Consider the following 19,869-nt stretch of genomic DNA (forward strand, 5'->3'; position numbering starts at 1 on the left):
GTTAGTTTCTAAAGAGATAAGACGGAGCCCTCTCCTCTCCTCTCCTCTCTCCTCTCGTAAAAGAAATAATAATTCAGCAGCAGCAGTCATATTTCGCATATAGGGGAAACACTGGCGTTCCGTAGACGCTAGTAGATGAAGGTTGAGAACAGTAGAAGTTGACGAAAGTGTAGAAGGGACATTTGCAGAGAAGGAATGAGAGTTTTCCCCTTTTTCAGTCTACCTGAACTTGTGTCTGGGTTCCAGTGATAGAGAGTGATGGAGAATGAATGGCAGGAGAGAAAAACATTAGGACTGAAAATGATGTAGATGGCTTTCAGACTGGAAAAAAAAACATTAACAAAACAGGAAGGAAGAGAAGCTTCAGGTCATGGGAGCACTCCAACTTAGTTAAGGAAAGTCATGGAAAAGTCCATAACTAAGTCTAAATCCTCAAAATATTGTTAGTTTACTTACACTTTCATATCACTTGTTCTGCCACGGTGGGTCGTGCGCAGGAGATGACGAACGATCACAATGAATTCTGGGTAAGATGCGCTCCTGGAGTCTACATCGTTGTTGACTCGCTCCCTCGGCCCTCGAAGGAATCGATCAGAAAGCTCACTTCGGTTATCAGATCCCAGCCGCCTGCCATCAACCACCGAGACCACCAGCTGAACCGCTAACACCCCAAACCCCCCTTTCTCCCTCAACAACAGTGCCCGATTGGCTGAGAGGCTGTGGCATCAGCACCGGCAGGCACCAACCAGCTGCAGGGAGGAGGAGGAACAGCTGTAGGTGAAATGAAGTGGAAGATGGGAGACGAATAAGGAAAGAGGGAAGAATATCAGAGCAGGTTAAAGAGAGCATGTAAGTGTAGAAAAAAATGTTGGTAGTATCAAATGCAATAAAAACTGTAAATACAGTAAAACTACTATTCTCTATTCACTAGTATACTGAATAATACCTAGTGGAATTGGATGAGAGACTAGTGCTAATTAAAAGAGTGAGTTAGTGTGTAATGAAAAACTACTAGTAGCCTAAAAATGTTGTAGGTCAGATATCTTAATCAGGTTTATATGTGAATAGTTAATATCAGTCATTTAACACTATACTAAAAATGATTAGTCATTAGTACTTAAATTAGAACTTTTTATACAAGCCAAGGATATTTCTCATACCACCTTATTCACGGTGGAAATTTCCATAGCATTAGTGTTGTTGGCAGCAGGACTTGCTGCACATGATGTCAATGATGGTCGTTGATTGGTATCCTCTGGCCAATTTATAGTCTATGGCTTTCATTATTTGATTGTTATTTTCTACTATTTCTATTGCTTCTTTTTATATTGTAGTTGTGTGCTTATATTCTATATCCATGTCCCCACTGAATCTACTACTACTTTTGCCACTGCAACAACTTAATTTCCTCATGGGGATCAACACTTTCATCTAATTTTATCCTAAATCAGCTGATCTGGATCTGTCCATGTTGCATGCGATTGGCTATTTGTTACAAACCCCGCCTCTTTCATGTGAACGCGCTCAATTTAATATCAGGTAACAATTTAGTTTACGTGCTGCTTATATGAGGCATCATAAGTGTACTACAAGCACTATTATCACAAACCCCCCTAACTTTTTGCACATTTTGACTCATGTGTGGACCCACATGAATTAAAGGACTGCATCACATCATATATCCAGTTCTGTGAGCAGACTGTTGTAGGTACTAGATGTTCCCTAACAATAAGCGATGGGTGACAAAAGAGATGTGCCCTAATGGTAATTTTGAGAATAAGGAAAGGTTTTGCACTGGGAACCCAAGATAAACATGGGAGGGACTGAACTCCATGATGGGAAGGGGCCCTACAAAACAAAGAAATACTATTCTGGAAAGTCCTGCGACTGTTAATGATCATAATGTGTTGCATGGATGTTTTGATTCTGCTGAGAATATGAGCACAGGTTTTTGTGACAACATTCCTAAAGGTCCTGTAGATATCAGAGGAGGAGGTGGGCCGTTGCCCCTCACACATTACACCCCATAAAGTCCTGATGGGCTGCAGGGCGGAGTTCTGAAACTGCGCTATATCATCTAACCCTAACCCTCATTGATTTTAGTTAAGCTTTAATACAATGCAAATTCACACACTGCTGCAGCGGCTGCTGGACCTGAATGTCAACAGTTGTTTGGTACACTGGATTAAGGACTTTTTAACTGATCGCCCACAGAGAGTAAGTTATAATGGAATGCTCTCTGATGTGGTTGTTTTTAAGTATGTATGTTTTATCACCTGTGCTATTTTCTATATATACGAACTTCACAACAGTACTGTACACTTGTAAAGTGTACAGTACTGTGTGAAAAGTTTCTAAATATCAAAAAATTTACTATAAAGAGCAGTCTCCTGACACACTAATGCAGAAAACAAATAAACATCTAAATAAAAAATCTAGGGTGCCTAAGACTTTTGCACAGTACTGTAAGTATGCAGATGATATGGCTCTTGTTGGTCTATTTTACAAAGATCAGATAGGGAGTGACCATCCTTGATCAAGGATGTCCTTAAGGGATAAGTCAGTGATTCTGGACCTATATATAATTTGTCTCTTACATACCTGTAGTACTTGGACCCACAGACAATATTGACTCCCGAGTCAGCTGTTGGGTGAAACGGTGAGCTCTGTTGCTAAGCCTCTTGCTGCTAACAATGAGTCCAAATAGGGTTTGTCAAAATATCTCCAGAAAAGTTGAGAGTAAACATGACACAATTCCGCCGCTATGCACACTTTGATCACGAAATCACAGAACTATTTTACAGAAATATTGACACTGGTTACTGAGGCTGAGTCCAACCAAAAGCCATTGTTTGGTTCACTCAGTGCAGGCGTCACTAACGAAAGAAAAAACAAGTGCAGTTAATTCTGTAGGATCTGAAGAAAGATTGTTGTCAGAAATGAACAAAAAATGGTTTGATATTAAACTTACTGCAAAAAAAAGTGCAAGTGTGGGCGTTATATTATGTCCATGTCTTACATTATAAGGCTGTATGTCCATGTAAATTACTGTAGAACTGTAGAATATTAAACATTCTATGATGAATCATAGCTTTTACCTTTATATTTTCTTGGTATAGCTGTTGTATTGTTTGATTTCTACTCTTTGTTGTGTTACATTTGCTCTGTTTTCTGATCATGTGCAAGTGTTTTTCATGCTTTGGCAACACAAATGCCAATAAAGCTGGATTGAATTGAATTTAATAGAATTGAATTGACAAAATGAAGGCATGACCAGTGACAGCAAAATCAATCAAAAGGCAGAGATGAGTTTTTGTTTGTGAGGTCCAGCTTTGTTTCTTTCTTAGAGCGCAGACAGATTTTATTCCCAAGAGTTCACAAGTCAAAATAAAAGTTGCATTTCAAAGGCCTCGGGTGGATGGCTGTGATTATACAGTATGGTCTCAGCCTGGTGAATGAATGGGCACCAGAGAGCACACATTATCCAAAACAAACAGCCCTCCTTTCCACTAGGTTTTTCTGGCTGTCGGTGCCGGAGCCCAAATCAAGTTTCACTTTGTTGTGGAGAAGGAGGTGAAACCTGCCTGGATACAGTGCTGGCCCTGCCGACCAATCAGTGGGCAGGCCCGTCTATAAACAGTTTTGACAGCCCCAGCAGCTGCCTTGAGGTCAAAGGTGGCTCATTCAGTCTCAAAGGCCCTTTAACCACCCCCACCCCCACCCCCACTGAGCGCGGCTGGCTGGGAAAACCAGGGGGAGGAAAGAGGGGTGTGGGATTGCCCTGCAGACAATAATACAACCACTGGTTGCTTTCAGACACACTGGAGTAGCAGGGACTACGTGGGCTTCAGCTGGGCATGGTGATCATGTGTTACTGTCCATACCTTATTATAAGGGAGTCCACACTGGAAACTTTTTAGATGCGAAGCAACTCATAGACTCATGGATTTTATCTTGTTTCCAGACCTATCAAGCTTATTTCATTATGTTTTTAGTCAAATCATCTCACTGCACGGGTAGATAATCTTGCTGGTTTCAATAAATTTCACTTGATACATGCCAATATGCCAATTCTTTCAAGAAATCATCATAAAACAATGAAGAAAATCTTGAAACAAGAAACTTTCTCCAAGACAATTTAACTTTTACCAAGTAAATGTCCTGAAACAAATTACATTATGCTGAAAAAAAGTCAAATTTGTTGAAACTGGTCAAAATTATCTGCCAGTGCAGTAAGACAAGTCAACATCACTTGTCTGCTACATACAACGCTGTCGTCTTTACCTCTGCATTTCACCAACACGGCAGTTTACTCCCATTCACAGCCTGGAGGAGGGGTGTCACCATAGGGACACTGCAGGGTTTCACACCTATTCACACCCAACGCCTCTCACATGGCAGTCATGTGACCTCAACGACTTCACGGTGCGAATCACCAACAGAGATGAAACACCGATGAGTGCCGAAACGTCTTCAACTCTTCATCTTGGGTCCGTTTTTTTTTGGACATCTGACTGAAATTATTGTATGCAGACATATTTGTGTCAAAGCACAAATAATAGCGTTTAATAATTGTAATTGCAGAGAAAACATTCAACTGAATAGAACTTGACTGGTTTCTCTCATCGAACAGAGGCAGAGTTTGTTTTTGTTCCCCAGTCAGTCAGAGAGAGAGAGAGAGAGAGAGAGAGAGAGAGAGACAGACAGACAGAGAGAGAGGGTGTGCCGTGTGCAAAAAGTTCCTATTTATGAGAGTCAGGTTGTAATTTTTGTAGCAAAATGTATTGATTGCTGTCACAGGAAAGAGAAATAGATAGCGATACTGAATGAAGAATAACAATGTGGACAGTATGTCATTATAGTTACGTTTTTTTAATTGTTATTCTATATAGTGAATAGAATTTTCACTTATCTATCAGATGTGACAGTAGCTATTTTAGTAGTCACGAATTCCACGGTACAATAGAGTCTCTCCAACCTCTTCCGTTGACTCAGAGGACACACACACACACACACACACGCAACCTGATACCATCCAAGCCTTCCTTTTCTCTCCTTAATGTATCCCAGAGTTTCCCTAGCATTGAATAGGTGAGCGGGGGTGGGGTGGGGGGTCACTGTGCCTTAAAGAGCTTCTAACCCCAAAGGAATGTCATTAATCTGGGTTTCAATGGAGTTTTATATTAGTATGAAAATGGTCAAACTTAAAGATACTGGATATCAGTGTCAAAACAAATCTGATTCCAGTCCCTGTAACTTCAGCTCAGCATGATGGACTTGGCCTGCGCTCTTCTTCTCTAGTGTTCATACCAGTTAAGAAATAGCTGAATATGAGCATCAGTCCAGAGTTTTGTTATGCTAGGCTTTCCAAGCATGAGGAACTGCTGGCTATCAGGTGTCAGCATCTGTCTCCTTGCATTTTGGGGTCATTTCCTGTAGTTAATTTGGATTACGTTCTCGCTCCTATAGCAAACCGCACCACTCTCTTGTTGGAGGACTGAGACTGAGAGTTTGAATGGCATTGAACAGAACCAGAGAACAGAAACAGAGAGTTTGAATAAAGGGCTCGCAACATTCTTTACGGTTCTTATTTGGTTTCCATTCGAAAAAAGCCAAAGACACCCTGTTGTAATGTTTTAGTCTAAAGTGTCTAAAGTGAAACCTGGGCTCCATAGCTCCTCATTACTCTGCAGAGTTATCATAGCAGCTTGAGGTTATATTACATTATATTGTGTTGTATCGTATTATGAAAACAAGGCTGTTTTTCTAAGTTCCTGAAAAGTTGACATTTTGGAGATCTAGCTTTTACAGCTTTTCTAGCTGTAGGTTTCTTTTCTCAATGTCATTTTTCTAGTGCGTTGTAATGTCAGTGACTCCACTACAGACATGAATTACATTGATTCGCCCATCCACCTCAAATAACAACTGCCCCCGTCTTCTCTCTGTCTCTTTTTGTCACTGTTTTCCCCCTGTCTCTCTCATCCCACAGCAACAGCAACATAATTCACCTCACTTGTTGCTGCGTGAAAAGAAAAGGCATAGAGAGAGAGAGAGAGAGGGAGGGACAGGGTGTGTATGTTTGTGTGGGAGAAAGAGGCGGGGCGAACAAGAGACTAGAGACAGATGGTGTGGAAACTATAGAGAGGGAGGGGGGAGCCAGGATGCCCCCTCCTCCAAACACCAGATGCCCCCTTCCTCTGAATTAGGCCGGTGAGGGCAGCTAACCCTGTCTGTGTTGGGGGATTTTTTTTGTGAGCATTGCTTTGAGTACAGGAGGCTACCACACTCTCAGTACAACAGGTGCAGACACACTATGAGTTCAAAGACAAAAGCTTCTGCACACTGTCTACAATGCAAGTTTCATATTCATATGAATAGTAGCCACACAGAGTGCACAGAACAGATAAAGGCTATAAAGGGCCATTCATTCATCACAGACGGTAATTCCACCTGTGTGGAATCACAAGAAATGTTCATTTTGGTATCATTTACATTTTATCATCTCATACATTTAGCAGTCATACAATTAACCCTAACCCTATTTTGAGAAAGTCTAGAGAATACAATCTTGAGGATAAGTAGACAATAGATCACAATAGAGTCAATACATAAGTTACATAGACACAAGAATATCAAAATAGAATATCACAGTAGATTATCACAAGCCCCGAGAAACACAATCAAGAGAGTAGAGACACTATGAGGCTTCTAGTTGCACAATGATCATGAATCATATAACATAAAGAACATTATACTTAAGCACTTGCATCTACTTTCCTCTGACCCAGCCTTAAGTTCACAATTTAAAGATCCCTCTCTCTTGTATGATGTGGTAAATAATGTATATGAAGTATGTATATGACCTAGTATAGGATGTATATGATAAAGTACATATATGTATGGTGTAGTATGTTATATGACATGTATATGATGGTATGTAAAGCCCTTTGAGACTTGACTGATAAAGGGCTATATACATAAACTAGACAAGACTAGAGTGTACGTGTGTTCCATAACTTGCAGTAAATTAACAAAAACATTAAAAATGAATTTTTGGACTCTTAATGTTTTAGAAGACATGCCCGAACAGTTTTAAAAGATTTATTGATGATACTTTTTATGTGTAGACAGCTGACTGACAGTCTCAAATTTGACATGACTTATGACAGTCATGAAGTGAGTTCCCTGGACCTCACTATAAAAAAGAGAGTAACAACTCAGTACATCAATAGGAAACCGACGACTGGCCAACAGCTTTCAGCCTTTAGCTTTAAAATGTGCATTAAGTACCATCAGCCAGTTCCTGAGAGTTCGGCGTCTGCTCTTCTGTGGCAGACTTTGAATCTAAGCCACTAGAGTTTCCTCTACTGTAGGAACCTAGACCTATCCTGGATCTGCGCTCTCTCAGCTGTATTGTGGAGAGACCTTTGCATATGCACACTACCAAGCACCTATAGGACTGTGTGCAGCCAGGAGACTGATTCACAACAATAGACCTATTTCCATGTGCCTATCCTCCCAAAACAAAGGAAATTGCTAAGTTGTGCCTTCCAGGGGACAGTGTATACTCTCTCTCGGGTCTGGAGCCACTCCACCGGCAGGGTCTGAGAATACTTCTTTCTATCTGGATGACCTGATCTTAATGGCCCCCACAGTGGAGTTGGCTATGTCCCACACAGCCCAGTTAGTGAACCATATCAGCCTCCTGGGATTTGCAATCAACTGGAAAAAGTGCTCGCCAATCCCCAGCCAACAGGCTGCCTATCTGCGTATACAGCTGGATTCCTCCATTATGAGAGCCGAGCTCATAAAGCCTCATAGAGCCATGGTGGGATGGTGCTGTGTGTTTGAGCCTATTGCTCAAATACCTCTGAAATGGCTGTCAATCAAGACAGCCTTATTGCTAGCTTTGACGTCAACAAAACACTACACACACCCAAGCTGTCTGGCTATTAATGGAGATCGAAGCAGTGCAGTGCTGAGACCCAAGCCTCCATTCATTCTTAAAAATATTAGGAGTTCATTCAGGTCTCACAACATTACCCTGAGCGCCTTTTTCCCTCCCCCTCACAGGGAGGAGAGAGAGGAGAGTCTCCACAGACTCTGTCCAGTGCACGCACCGGCATGTTATGTGGAGCGCACAACTGCTGTCAGATGAACACAACAGCTGTTTGTGCATTACAGTGAGACATCGGTGGGGAAACCCCTCCCCAAACAGCGGCTGTCACACTGGCTGATTTTTCTGACTTGCAATAATAAGTAACAAGGATTACAAATGATGCATTGAACATTATATCCCTCCCCTCCCCTCCCCACACCGAGAACTCCCAACCCCCCTACATCACCCACATGAAAAAAAGGGGGGAACAAAATACATACAAAGGACATAAATAATGAAGGAGGCAACAAAAAGTAAAAATAAACCAAATCTCTACGATTAGGTGGTGATAATTCACAATATTCTCTAGGTTGTTAATACATGTTTATATTACAAAACATCATAATCTTCCCCATCCGCAAGCATATTTTTAATATCTGCATGTTTATGGAAATACATGAAAGCGTTCAAAATTCCTTGAAATATATTGTGTTTGCCTCTTAAGATGGGTTATCTTTTCTAACGCCATACTTGATGCCATTTCTTTGATCCACTTGCCTATACTAGGTCTGTTCGTCCTCTTCCAGTTAAAGGATTAGCCTTAGTGTACTAGTACTAATATGGCTTGGTGGATCTCTTTAAAATGATGTGTCTGACCAACCTGTAGAATTTAAAGTGGATTGATAACTGTGTTATGATTTTACAGTTAGTTGAACTTTTTGTGCAAATTAAAAAAAGATTCCTAATGACAGCCAAAAATGTATAGCAGATATGGGTTGTAAAGGCAAAAATGTTCAGAATGTCCACATACAAGTTTCACATCTATTACCAATGGCGTGGCTAAGCCTTAGAGGGTTTATGGTAAAGTCCCTTATGGGCCAATCAGTAGTATTCTTTGCATCCAGGTAATGAATCACCAGGACTATGTCCCAAATTAGAAAACAGTTACTAATCTATGCCTGAGTGCTGAGTTATTGGACTGGGTACATAATAATCCCTAAAAACATAATAGGTTAACCTAAAAAGACTGACTGTGCAATAACCTATGGAACAGCTGGACCTAGTGCAGCATTAGACTTACAAGGCACAGATCATTGTCAACATTTCATAAAACCCAAACTGCCAATGCCCATATCAAACACTTGAAGACACTCCCTAACCAGTTATGTGGCCTGAAACAACTTTATGGGGCACAATTAGTGTATTCATCAAAAGCTCTGTGACATCAAATAGTCATTAGTGTTCCCAGTCCCAACAGCTGTCCCCAGGTGAGTTTTCTACAAAAATATTTATATGCTGGACATAGAGGTGAGCACTACTAATTGGAATTTACCCCCCAGACATTTTCAAACTTGTCTTATGAAGATAATAGCGGCATGGCATTTATACATCATTACTAAGCAAATGCAACACTTGGCCCAAAACAAATCACGACAAAATCCACCAACAAAATATTTCAATTTCATACGGTTTATTGTCATAAAAATTGTGACACAAAACTGTACAAGTGTCTGATCGACTTACTTTAAAAAAAAAAAAAAAAAAAAGTACATTAAATGCATACTGTGGTTCAAATAGCTTACAAACTCTACATCTTTTCAAATCCCTGTCTAGAACAGTAAACAATTGGACTGCTCAACAGTCCGTAAGGAGAGGGTGCTACAGGACGACTGAGGTCAGCGCAGACAGACGCTGGTAATAACATCACTAACCAACCACCTCACAGCTTATTCGCTAAAGAGAGCCTGGAGGGGGAGGACAAAAGCTGGCAACCCCTCAAAGTGAAAAGATTCGCATAAGTTAGGCTATTCGTCTTTGTCCCCCTTTTGACCATGTGAACAGTAAAGCTTTCTTTTAAAAATACACCCATCTACTGGGATTGAAAGAGTTAAAAATGATTTCCCACTGCTAAAGAGATTTTGCCAAATTCAAGTTCATCTGAATACTGACTATTGCACAACAGGAACTAAGAAGAGAAAATGTTTGGCAGCAATATAGTTAACACAGTGTTGTTGCTTTAAGGCAGTACAACAGAAAGGAGGCAGCTCTCTGTGGGAAGCCAGACATTTCACTAACAGCACAGGTAGGCTCAATGGTCCCATAGCAAACCAGCAGTGCATTGGATTACACAAATAATTAGTAAAATAAATCTGGTAAATGTATAGGTACCTGAATATTTTCCAGTTCTGATTGCTTTTACATTCATGTAAAGGTGTTATGAGGAATGACTATTGCACCATTAGAAACTATTATATTAGCATCTCAGTATTTTGGCTATGTGCAGCTCAGGCTTGTGGAGTGACACAGGAGAGACAACACAATACAGTACATATCCAGAGTCCCTGCAGTGCAAAGTAAGCCTTACTGGCTGCTAATTAAACGATATTCAAAATTGCTGCTAACCCAACAGAAGCGATGACCTATCACCAAACAAGTGTTTTTTAAATGCCCAGATTCATATGAATAGGTGACGGAACAGAAAACTAAAAGAGAGGACTGTAGGTGGTCTATGGCCAGAGACGCAGGCGTCTTCAGCTGCTGGTGGTGCCCGGTGCAGTGCAGTGTTAACCGGCCTGCAGCACTAGCTGGACACGGTCATCAGGTAGTTTTTCGGGGGGCTTCGGCGGCCGCTCATCAGGAAGCGGTTCTTACAGTTCAGTGTGTTGTTATAAGACGAGTCGGCCAGGCTGACGGGTGAGGCTGTGGGGCTGGAGGGAGCCTCAACCTCATACAGGACGCAGATGGAGCCGTCCTCCCCGATGCGGTAGGAGACCTCGTAGGGATCCACCCACAGCGTCAGCTCCCGGGGCAGCAGTCCGAAAAGCTGGTCGGGGGTCAGTCCGATCCGACCGGCCGCCCGGCCGATTAGAGGGTCCATTTCGTGGTTAATGCGGATGCAGCGATAGCCGGAGCCTTTCTGCGGTCTGTCGGGGAACCAGTGGTGCTGATAGTGTTCTGCAACAGTAAACAACAGCCAGTTAAACCACTTGTTGAATCGACGCAACTAACTCGTTTACCTCCGTTATCAAGTTACATTAACCGCACTTTACATTTACAACATTTATAATCTTGGGTAGTTCAAAGCTTTTTTTGTACTCGGCCCCGTTACGTGCCATTAACTCTTGAAAGGAGAGGACGTCAGGACAAAGGAGTAGTTTAATGATACCCTGCTTATCGGCAAACAACGCTACGTAGCGTTAGCTGGTAGAACCTGATTTAAAACATTTTACGAATAGTTTGGAACTACTCTTCAATTTTATATGCAGGTAATACACCAAGCGGTACTTGCGCCAATAAAATGTCGACTTTATAACCGTTTTGCCTGTTATTCACATCATCCAAAATACATCGTAAAGGGCGGTAGCGAGCAGTGGAAACTTGAAATTGAGACTTCATTGAAATTAATTGCTGCTTGGTGTATTATACTATGCCGAACAATTCTCTGCCATTCGTAAAATGGCTTAAGTCATGGAGTGGAGTTTGGCGTGACGCCCTCACCACACGAAATCAGGACTTGTTTGGCTCTGACCAGCCTCGAGAGACTTAGCAAGCTAACCACCAGCCAGATAAATAAACATTGGCCTTGTGGGTTAACAGTGTAAATGAACATAACCCTAGACTAAAATTAAATGTAAACACATCAAAATATCGCGAAGAGAAGTGATAATTGCCTGCAGCCAGTCGAATAGACTATCTTTAGTTAGCGTTGTGAGCGAACGCTCACTAAAAATAGCTAGCAATAGCATGTTAGCATGGCTGGATGTGTGGGCTAAGACAAAAGGCTGACTGTAACAACAGGGTTAGCTAAACTGTTAGCATGAGCAAGCAGCTGGTGTCGAACGTTACTAGACTAGCAGAAAACGAATCGTTACTTTTCCATGTAATTTACAGCTAAATTACGTACAAAAGCAGATTATTTTCGTACCTGATAATGACTGTTGGAGACAATCCCTGAAAACCTGGAGCTGCTGTTCGTTCAAACAACCTCTTGTTCTCAAAAGTCTGGATACGAAGGTCGCCGCTGCCGTTACTTCTGGCATCATTTCGGTTCTTGATCCGTATCCTTGGTTCATATTGCCCACAATATAACGTTAGTCGTCTCCACAGCTGAAGCAATCTTTTTCGGCAGGAAATACACAAAGTGAATTGGTTGGAGTGAAGCCAGCCAATTCACGGCCTTACACAGAGATGAAAATTGTCGGTAATCTTGGGAAATTAGAAGTAATATCAACAAGTCGGCTTCAGCCAACAATGGAATTCCTTATATCGAATATATTCCAAAGAAATCTTTACGCTGCCATGAAGCGACCTGCAGAGCTCTTCGACCAAAGTTGATTATTAGCTAGTGTTGTCGAGTCTTTTATCAAGAGCTACAGAAAGGATGATGTCACTTGATTGTTTCCTTGATTGATTGGTGAAGGAAACCAATAACATTTATCGAAACCGCCCCTAGTAGCCGTATTGACTTGTGATTGGTTTGTGTCGTGGAAAACGCTGGAGGGGTGGGGTTTGTGTGTAAAACGCAAATACAGTTTCTTCCGTTCACTGCCATATATGGAGATTCACGTCAGTGCTCAACGGTGTTCATGACGTCAGTCCAACGGAAACACCCCTTACCGTAAACTTCCACAGAAAGCTGCTGTGTATCAAAACATGTACAAAACATTCATGGACAATAATATCATATATTAACAGTGACTGAAAAATGAGATGTCATGCAAGAACATAAAAACATTTAAAAGGGGAGGGTACAGTAATAAGCATTTCACATGAGTGGATTAATCTAGTAGATTATAGCCTATTTAGACTGGATTCTAGCACATTTGGTGTAGGCCATGTTTTGAGTTAAGGACACTAGAGATTAGGTGTAGCCTAGTGGAGAAAGTCTACTTTCTGGAATACAGAAAATTGTTTTTCTCCAACAGTTGAATCCAAAAAGCGATTAAAACACGTCGTTTCAACACAACACTCACACTGCAGTTACATATGTCTTTACAAAGCTGCCATTGAACAATTATCACAACATTTCAGTTATAATAGTCCATTTGCTACTTTTTTTTAGCATTGCTCACACACTTCCTTGTTTACTTTGCTTGCTGCTTCTCTTCTTCCACATTCACGTCAGAAGAAGTGGAAGAACAGGATTTTGTTGCTTCAGTTTGAAAGCAGTCTTGACATGTTATGTCATTTGTATTTCTGAATTTAAAATCAACCATAAACAATCTACAGCAGATATTTCTCGGTTTTTGTGAGTGGGGTTGATTGTATTAGTGTGATTATAACTGGAAATCGTGATTTTTTCCTACCTTGAACTGCCAACATTGGTGGATTTGCTGCTATTTTTTATTGTTTGTGTTGACACACCTACACAATTTGTGGTGCAGTCAAAGTCAAAAGTCAAAGTCAAAGTGTTTTTATTTATCAAATGCACAGTATAACACAAGGTCATTCTGAACAATGAAATTCTTAGGACAAGGCAAGCAACAACTACGTAGTAGGCATAAAAAAAAAAATCAAATAATTAAATTGTTAAAAAGAGTTACAAATAAGGGCAAAAATAGCAAAAATATACATAGTAGTAGAACATTAACAGCAGTTCCAGAGCCAGTAAAGATGGGCAATATGGACAGTAAGAATAAGAGTAATAAATATTATAAATATAAAGTGTAGGAGTGCCGATGGATATGTACAATAATTTTTGTTGTTGTACATTTAAGTACATAGGAAGTGTCTGGAGCATACATTGAGGTGATCATGTGATCAAGGGCGTAACCATGGTATAGACATTGGGGGTGTCCAAATGAGAGCCCTCCCCCAGAATTTTTTTTTTTTAAAGTGCATTACCCACAATTCTATGATATTTATATATGAAAATTCGCACATTTAGAGCATAGTTTTGAGGACTACATTGACCATTTGAATTCACATTTAAAGTCTGTGATTTCTCCAAGATAGTGGCTGCCCCTCCACTTCATTTTGTTTTGGTCAGTTGCTTACTGTTTACTGTTTACTGACTTTAAACACACCTACCAATTAGAATGATCTGTATCATCTGTATCTCCAGAGCATGTCCCTGTCTGGCCACTGCTTTCAGCATGCCTCTCCCTCTCCCTGTCTCTCTGTGCTGCCTGCATTGTGATCAGATATCATTATTTTACCAGAAGAACAATGACTGACGATGATCATTTTAATTTGATACTGTAGAAGTGGCAGGAAAGTTGAGACGGACAACTTCTCTCGTTGACTACACCAACTCGTGTGTCATTTATTTTAACCACAGAGCAAGACAATTTACTTCGCGCTCAAAAACACAACATACGTCGAGCTGACGTCAGACTCAGAAAACCAGAGTTTCTTAAAGGGACCGTGTCTCCTTAACCCTGAGAAGCACACAATATAACTGTGTGTGTTAAACATACCCAAACCACAGATTATGGTGAATAATGTCTCTAGAGTCCGCCACAATACATTGAATATTCTGCTTGTATTACTAGTTTTATTTGCTTTAATGTTATCATGCTGTTTAGCTAGCTATATAGTAAGTGTATTAAGAACAGTGTACAATGTACAGTAGTAACAGTTACCTGAAACATTAGCTATTGCCTTATCTACTAAGCTAACGTTACCTATTTAGGTATCTAGTTACTTACTGTCTGAAAAAAAGCTAAAAACCTTGAAATACAGCTCACAAAGACATAGTTTCAATTTAAAAAATTGCTAACTTCATGAAAAGTCAGACTGTTGTAGTTATTACCAAATCAAATCCAAATGGGAACAAATTCTTCATTACGCCGGGGACTATTTTCGGTGCTACGGAACTACTTTCCTGAGATGGAAAACGTGTTTACGGTCGGCTTATTAAGTTGTTTGAGGAAAAACTCGGCCGGCCCAGTGCATCGCGATGATGAAATATGCTGCCAGAGCAGCAGCATGGCTCTGTGACGTATTTTTAATAGTTCTTTTAATACAATGGAGTTCTATGGCTACTGAGACATGGCTGTATTGGGCTTCGGCTACATGTACGAGACTTGTTGGCAAAACTGATTTTATTATTTTCATAGGATTTGTTGACGGTAAGAAATGTATTAAAAAACACCAGCCTTATCCTTTAAGGACTGATGAAATAGTTAAATCTAGCTTGCTATCATCCAATTCCTTTTCCGGCACTGCCATTTTGGCAGCTGTTGTTGCGCTCTGTAATGCTCGTCATAAGTAGGTTTGCCCCGCCTACATCGACCATCCAATCAGGTATGTCGGACAGTATCTGCCCGAATTAACTGCCGATGGATAGGCTTGTGTCCAGAACCCCATGAATCACCATGCAAATTCAAAAAGTGATAAAGACTGTGATTCATGGGGGCTGGACACCAGGCAAATAAGGGTCCAGGTTGAAAATAATTGGAAATATCCTTTAATTTCACTTGGAGAACACCAATGGAAGACTGGAGACGGGGTTGTGCTTTAGCTACCTGAAATTTTAATGCCATTAACAGAAACTTTGTTGAGAGGGAAGAGACTCTGGAAGGGAGTTTTCTTTTAGCAATGTCAAACTGCCACTGGGGATAGAAGAAATGACAGTGGTACATTCTTCAGAGGAAGCATTCAGGTTATATTTATTAATGAAGAGAGTAAAGTCTAGAACATTTAATCCTCCATCACAAATTTGGTTAGTGATGGCATCTTTTTATGCATTTTTGTGCAGTTTTTTCTATATGAAGTTATAGAATTATCTAGATTATTGCATATAGATTTAGGAATGTCAAGAGATGAGAAGAGATATGATGCTCTACACGAACCTTTAGATTTAGATAACCTACCGAGTGAAGAGGTCCTTCTGCATTTTTGTGGGAGCAGGCTGTTGACAGGAGCTTCACAGTCAGTTGAGGGCATCAAAGTTTCCATGTCTTGTGTTTCTTATGTTCTTATGTCTTATGTTTCTCCCATGTACATGTAATCAGTCAGCTTTTGCTTTCTTTTACATTTAGCGGTACCTTTCTTTCCACTTTCCTCCTCCATTTTGTTCCTTTTCCAGTGCTGACCTATGCTGAGTTTGAAAATGACAACACAGAACTGTGTTTTACGTTGGGTCTAGCAGTCTTAGAGAGGTAAAAGTTGAAATTACACAGAGCGAGTTCCCGTCCCATTTTGCCGGAACTCCCCGTGCATCTATAAACACGCTATCACATGTCCCAATACATACTGACAATTTGACCTTTGTAGTGTGCAAATTCTTCTTCTTCATCTTCCATGCTCTGAGTTTTTGAATTGACGCACCTGGGACATTCTTTGTTTGTTTGGACTTGACTAAAAGAGCGCAGACATTCTCACGTACCTACCAAATCATGTATACAGCTTTGGAAATTATCATTATATTTCTAGATAATTCTAGCACAAAGTGACCACATGTAAAGCCACTCGTTCAAGTGTATTTGCACATAGACCCATACTGGCTGAGGCCAAGAAAGATCTGCCAATACTCTGGATCTACCATCATTTGCTAATTACAACAGTGGTGTTCTACTACAAAACCAAAACCCTTAATTATATCCCTGAAATGTTCTTAATTTCTCTATTACATAAACATTAATAACATAGCTTTTAAAAAGTATGGGTTGATTCGTGGAGACACTGGAAATTAAGGGATTCTTCATGCCTTTTATGCATGGTTTACAGGGTTATTAAGTTGAAATTCATGGAAATGGATAGAAGGTCTCCCTGAATTTTAAAAATTAGGAAGGAGTCAAGATTAAGGAGGTGTTTAAGGAGGTTTCGATGGGATCTCCTCCATTAATAACTCCTTTAATTAATTTTAATGGGATTTTGCATGAAGGGGTGAATTAATGTAAATGTAAGGTTATTTTAAGGGATTACTGGTTTGTAGAGATGGTCCATGGAAGTCCAGCCCTGTGACTGTGTTGTCAGCTTATTCCGTCACTGATGCGTGTTCCATCTACGCACAAACTGACAGATAGCTAACAAACAAGATTCAGAGAAAGTCGAACACGGGAGTAAAGTTAAGGTGTTTTACTGAGTCTTCTTTTCTCTTCTCTTTTCTTTGTAAAACTGAAATAAATACAAAGTTACAATGCTTTGGTTACAGACTGTTCTCAAAATACAGCACAAATGAATTTTCATTGCTTACAAATAGCCTCCATGCACATGCTACGACAATAAGCTACATTTAGCTTAGCTTAGCATTTTTAACCTTAGCAAATGAAATTATCACAAAGTAGTTCGTTTTTAATCCAAACGTATGAATTCCAAATTATTTATATGCACATTTGCACAAAACACAGAAAAAGTAACAAAACTTACAAGCAAAGGCTCTCCAAGGCACAAACGCAAAGGAAAAATGGAGAGGAGCTTTCTGTCTGACCACATGGAGAAATTCTTGCACACTACAGTCTTTTCCTGGTTGATTTCTAACCTATGAGTCACATGATCTGAACTGACCACTAAGAAAACACTTTACAGTTATCACCGTTTTTACAACAAACTGCCACAAAGTGGTGCCAAATAATATGAATTTGAAGGCCACAGAATGTGTGCCACGACACAGCTCATTATCAGGACTAAATTTGATAGACAATAGAATACAATACAACTTTATTTATCCCTCATGGGTCAATTTAAAGGATCATCATTTTTTTCAAAAATGAACATAGAATACACACATTACATTACAAAAAGAGACAGCACTGACAAATTAGCAGTTATGCAGTTAACAGGATATGTCTCAGCTGTTTCTGATCACAGAAGACACCTTTTCAGGTGATGGCAGCACATCATAGGTTGTTCTGTTAATATACAGTCATTCATAGATAACATTCAGGAGAACCTCAAACTACAGGACACAGAAAACTACAGAACTACTGAAAAACAGTATGTTTATGGATTGGATACAATATCACTGCTACTGAAGACTGCTTTTTATCATATAAAAGATATTGCAAAAGTGAGACCTTTCATATCAATAGAAGATGCTAATAAGTTGACACATGCTTTTATCTTTTCTCGTGTGAATTATGTGTCCCCAACATGAAAGGGTTAGGTGATGGAGGCATGACTATAAACAGGAAGTAGTCTCACATTGAAGTAGCGTAGTGGAAAATAAGGGTGTTCAAAAATAAAGTTTCTTATAATTATTTGGATATCTGCACAGTGAAAACACGGCTTGTGCTATTGTTAGTTTAACAATCTTGGAATATGCTGTACATGTATATGAACATATCAAGTACAGTGTAGTTGCTAAATCCAGTAGATGTAGTATGTAGTATGTTTCACCCTATGGTTGATTGCCTGTTGCTAACGCTGCAACCACATACACAGGATGTTCTCATGAATTGCAAATGAATGTGGGCATTATGTACACATGGAGGTGGGAGTGAGAGAGAGAAAGAGTACCTTTGTGCATTCATGTGTATTGTTCAGCCCAATTGCAAATGAATGGCAGTATCATTCAGCTTATTTACCCACAAAGTTTCAATGTGCTTGCCACTTTTGTTTGTGTCTCAGGTTCACAGTTTAACATTGACTTAAGAGCAATGTTTCCCCTGTATTCATTCACTAGTGGTGGGCGACCACTGCTGTTAAATAAAAAAAATCATTGTAATTTAGCCATATCCCTCAAAACATAGATCATTCTAACTATTGGCCAAAAAAAACACCATTTCACCACCGGGGCTCTGTATTGAACTTAATATTTACTAAATATCTGGTGACTGACAAGATATTATTATTTGGTCAATATGATAAATTATTAGATGTAGGGAGTGAAAATATTTTTTTTTGGTCAATGTGATTAATTATAAGATGTCCTTATTTGGTCAGTGTGATAAATGAATAGACGTAGGGACTGTCTAGATATTATTTGGTCAATGGTCAATTACCTAAGAGGAAATTTTAGGAAGTTTTTACAGAGTGAACCTGTTTACTAAATCACAAATCAGTTTACTTAATAGGTTCACAAAATCCTATTTTTTGAGCTGTAAACATAGTTATTGTCACGGAGTTGCCTGCCTCACTTCCTAGACACTAGATCGCTGCGCCATTAGCGTCCCAATGGCGGCTCTACAAAGCACAGCTATATCGGGAACTTCATTTAGCATCGCCTTCCAAACGTCTGCTCCTTGGTGGCTCAAACTTACATTGAGTGTCCTTGGCCTTAGTATCATGTCCACGCCACCATAAAAGTTCCAATAAAGTCTTAAATTTTCGCAGCTTTTGGAAGCTGGGAGCTACAGCTAATGCTACCACGCCGACCCTTCAGAGTAAAGGTTCCTCGCCAACCAAAACCTGAGGTTACATAGAATGTTTTAGACTAAGTATAAACTTTTCTGTCATCCAGAAGTCACTTCTTAACCCGCAAAGTATTGTGCCCACCCCTTCTCTCTCACAGGTTTTTTTTTTTTTTTTTTCGAAAACGCTGCCATGTGATTGTTATGTGATCCCAAGTGTATCACTCATGTGATCCATCCAGGCTGTATCGGCTGTTTCAGTGCCGTTTTTCCTCTTACGCCTTGTACACAATTCATCCATCAATTTGACGTGCCTGAACTCTCAACGCAGTCTCGCCACCTAACGGTTCGTACTGCACAGTGTATCTTGACGGAAGATGACGGAAGATGACGGAGGAGCATCCGGAGCGCCTCTGTTTGGGCTAGCAAGCTAGTACTAGCTACCTAGAGCTAAGGTAGCGAGGTATCGAGCTATCAATAGTAGCACTAGCTTGCTCTAAACAGTAATCTGTCTTATAAAACAGGTTATTTAGA

General features: G+C 40.1%; 1 protein-coding gene across 1 annotated transcript; it reads right to left on the reverse strand.

Moving 5' to 3' along the window:
* Nucleotides 1-9,549: 9,549 nt before the first annotated feature.
* btg2 (B-cell translocation gene 2) lies at nucleotides 9,550-12,448 on the reverse strand. Its single transcript, XM_071914802.2, has 2 exons — nucleotides 12,024-12,448; nucleotides 9,550-11,053 (listed from the first exon to the last, which is right to left on the reverse strand). The coding sequence occupies exons 1-2, from the start codon at nucleotides 12,169-12,171 to the stop codon at nucleotides 10,680-10,682; spliced, it is 522 nt and encodes a 173-aa protein (XP_071770903.1). The 5' UTR covers nucleotides 12,172-12,448; the 3' UTR covers nucleotides 9,550-10,679.
* Nucleotides 12,449-19,869: the final 7,421 nt, after the last annotated feature.

The sequence above is a fragment of the Centroberyx gerrardi genome, chromosome 5, assembly GCF_048128805.1.
Source record: "Centroberyx gerrardi isolate f3 chromosome 5, fCenGer3.hap1.cur.20231027, whole genome shotgun sequence".
In the NCBI taxonomy this organism is placed as follows: domain Eukaryota; kingdom Metazoa; phylum Chordata; class Actinopteri; order Beryciformes; family Berycidae; genus Centroberyx; species Centroberyx gerrardi.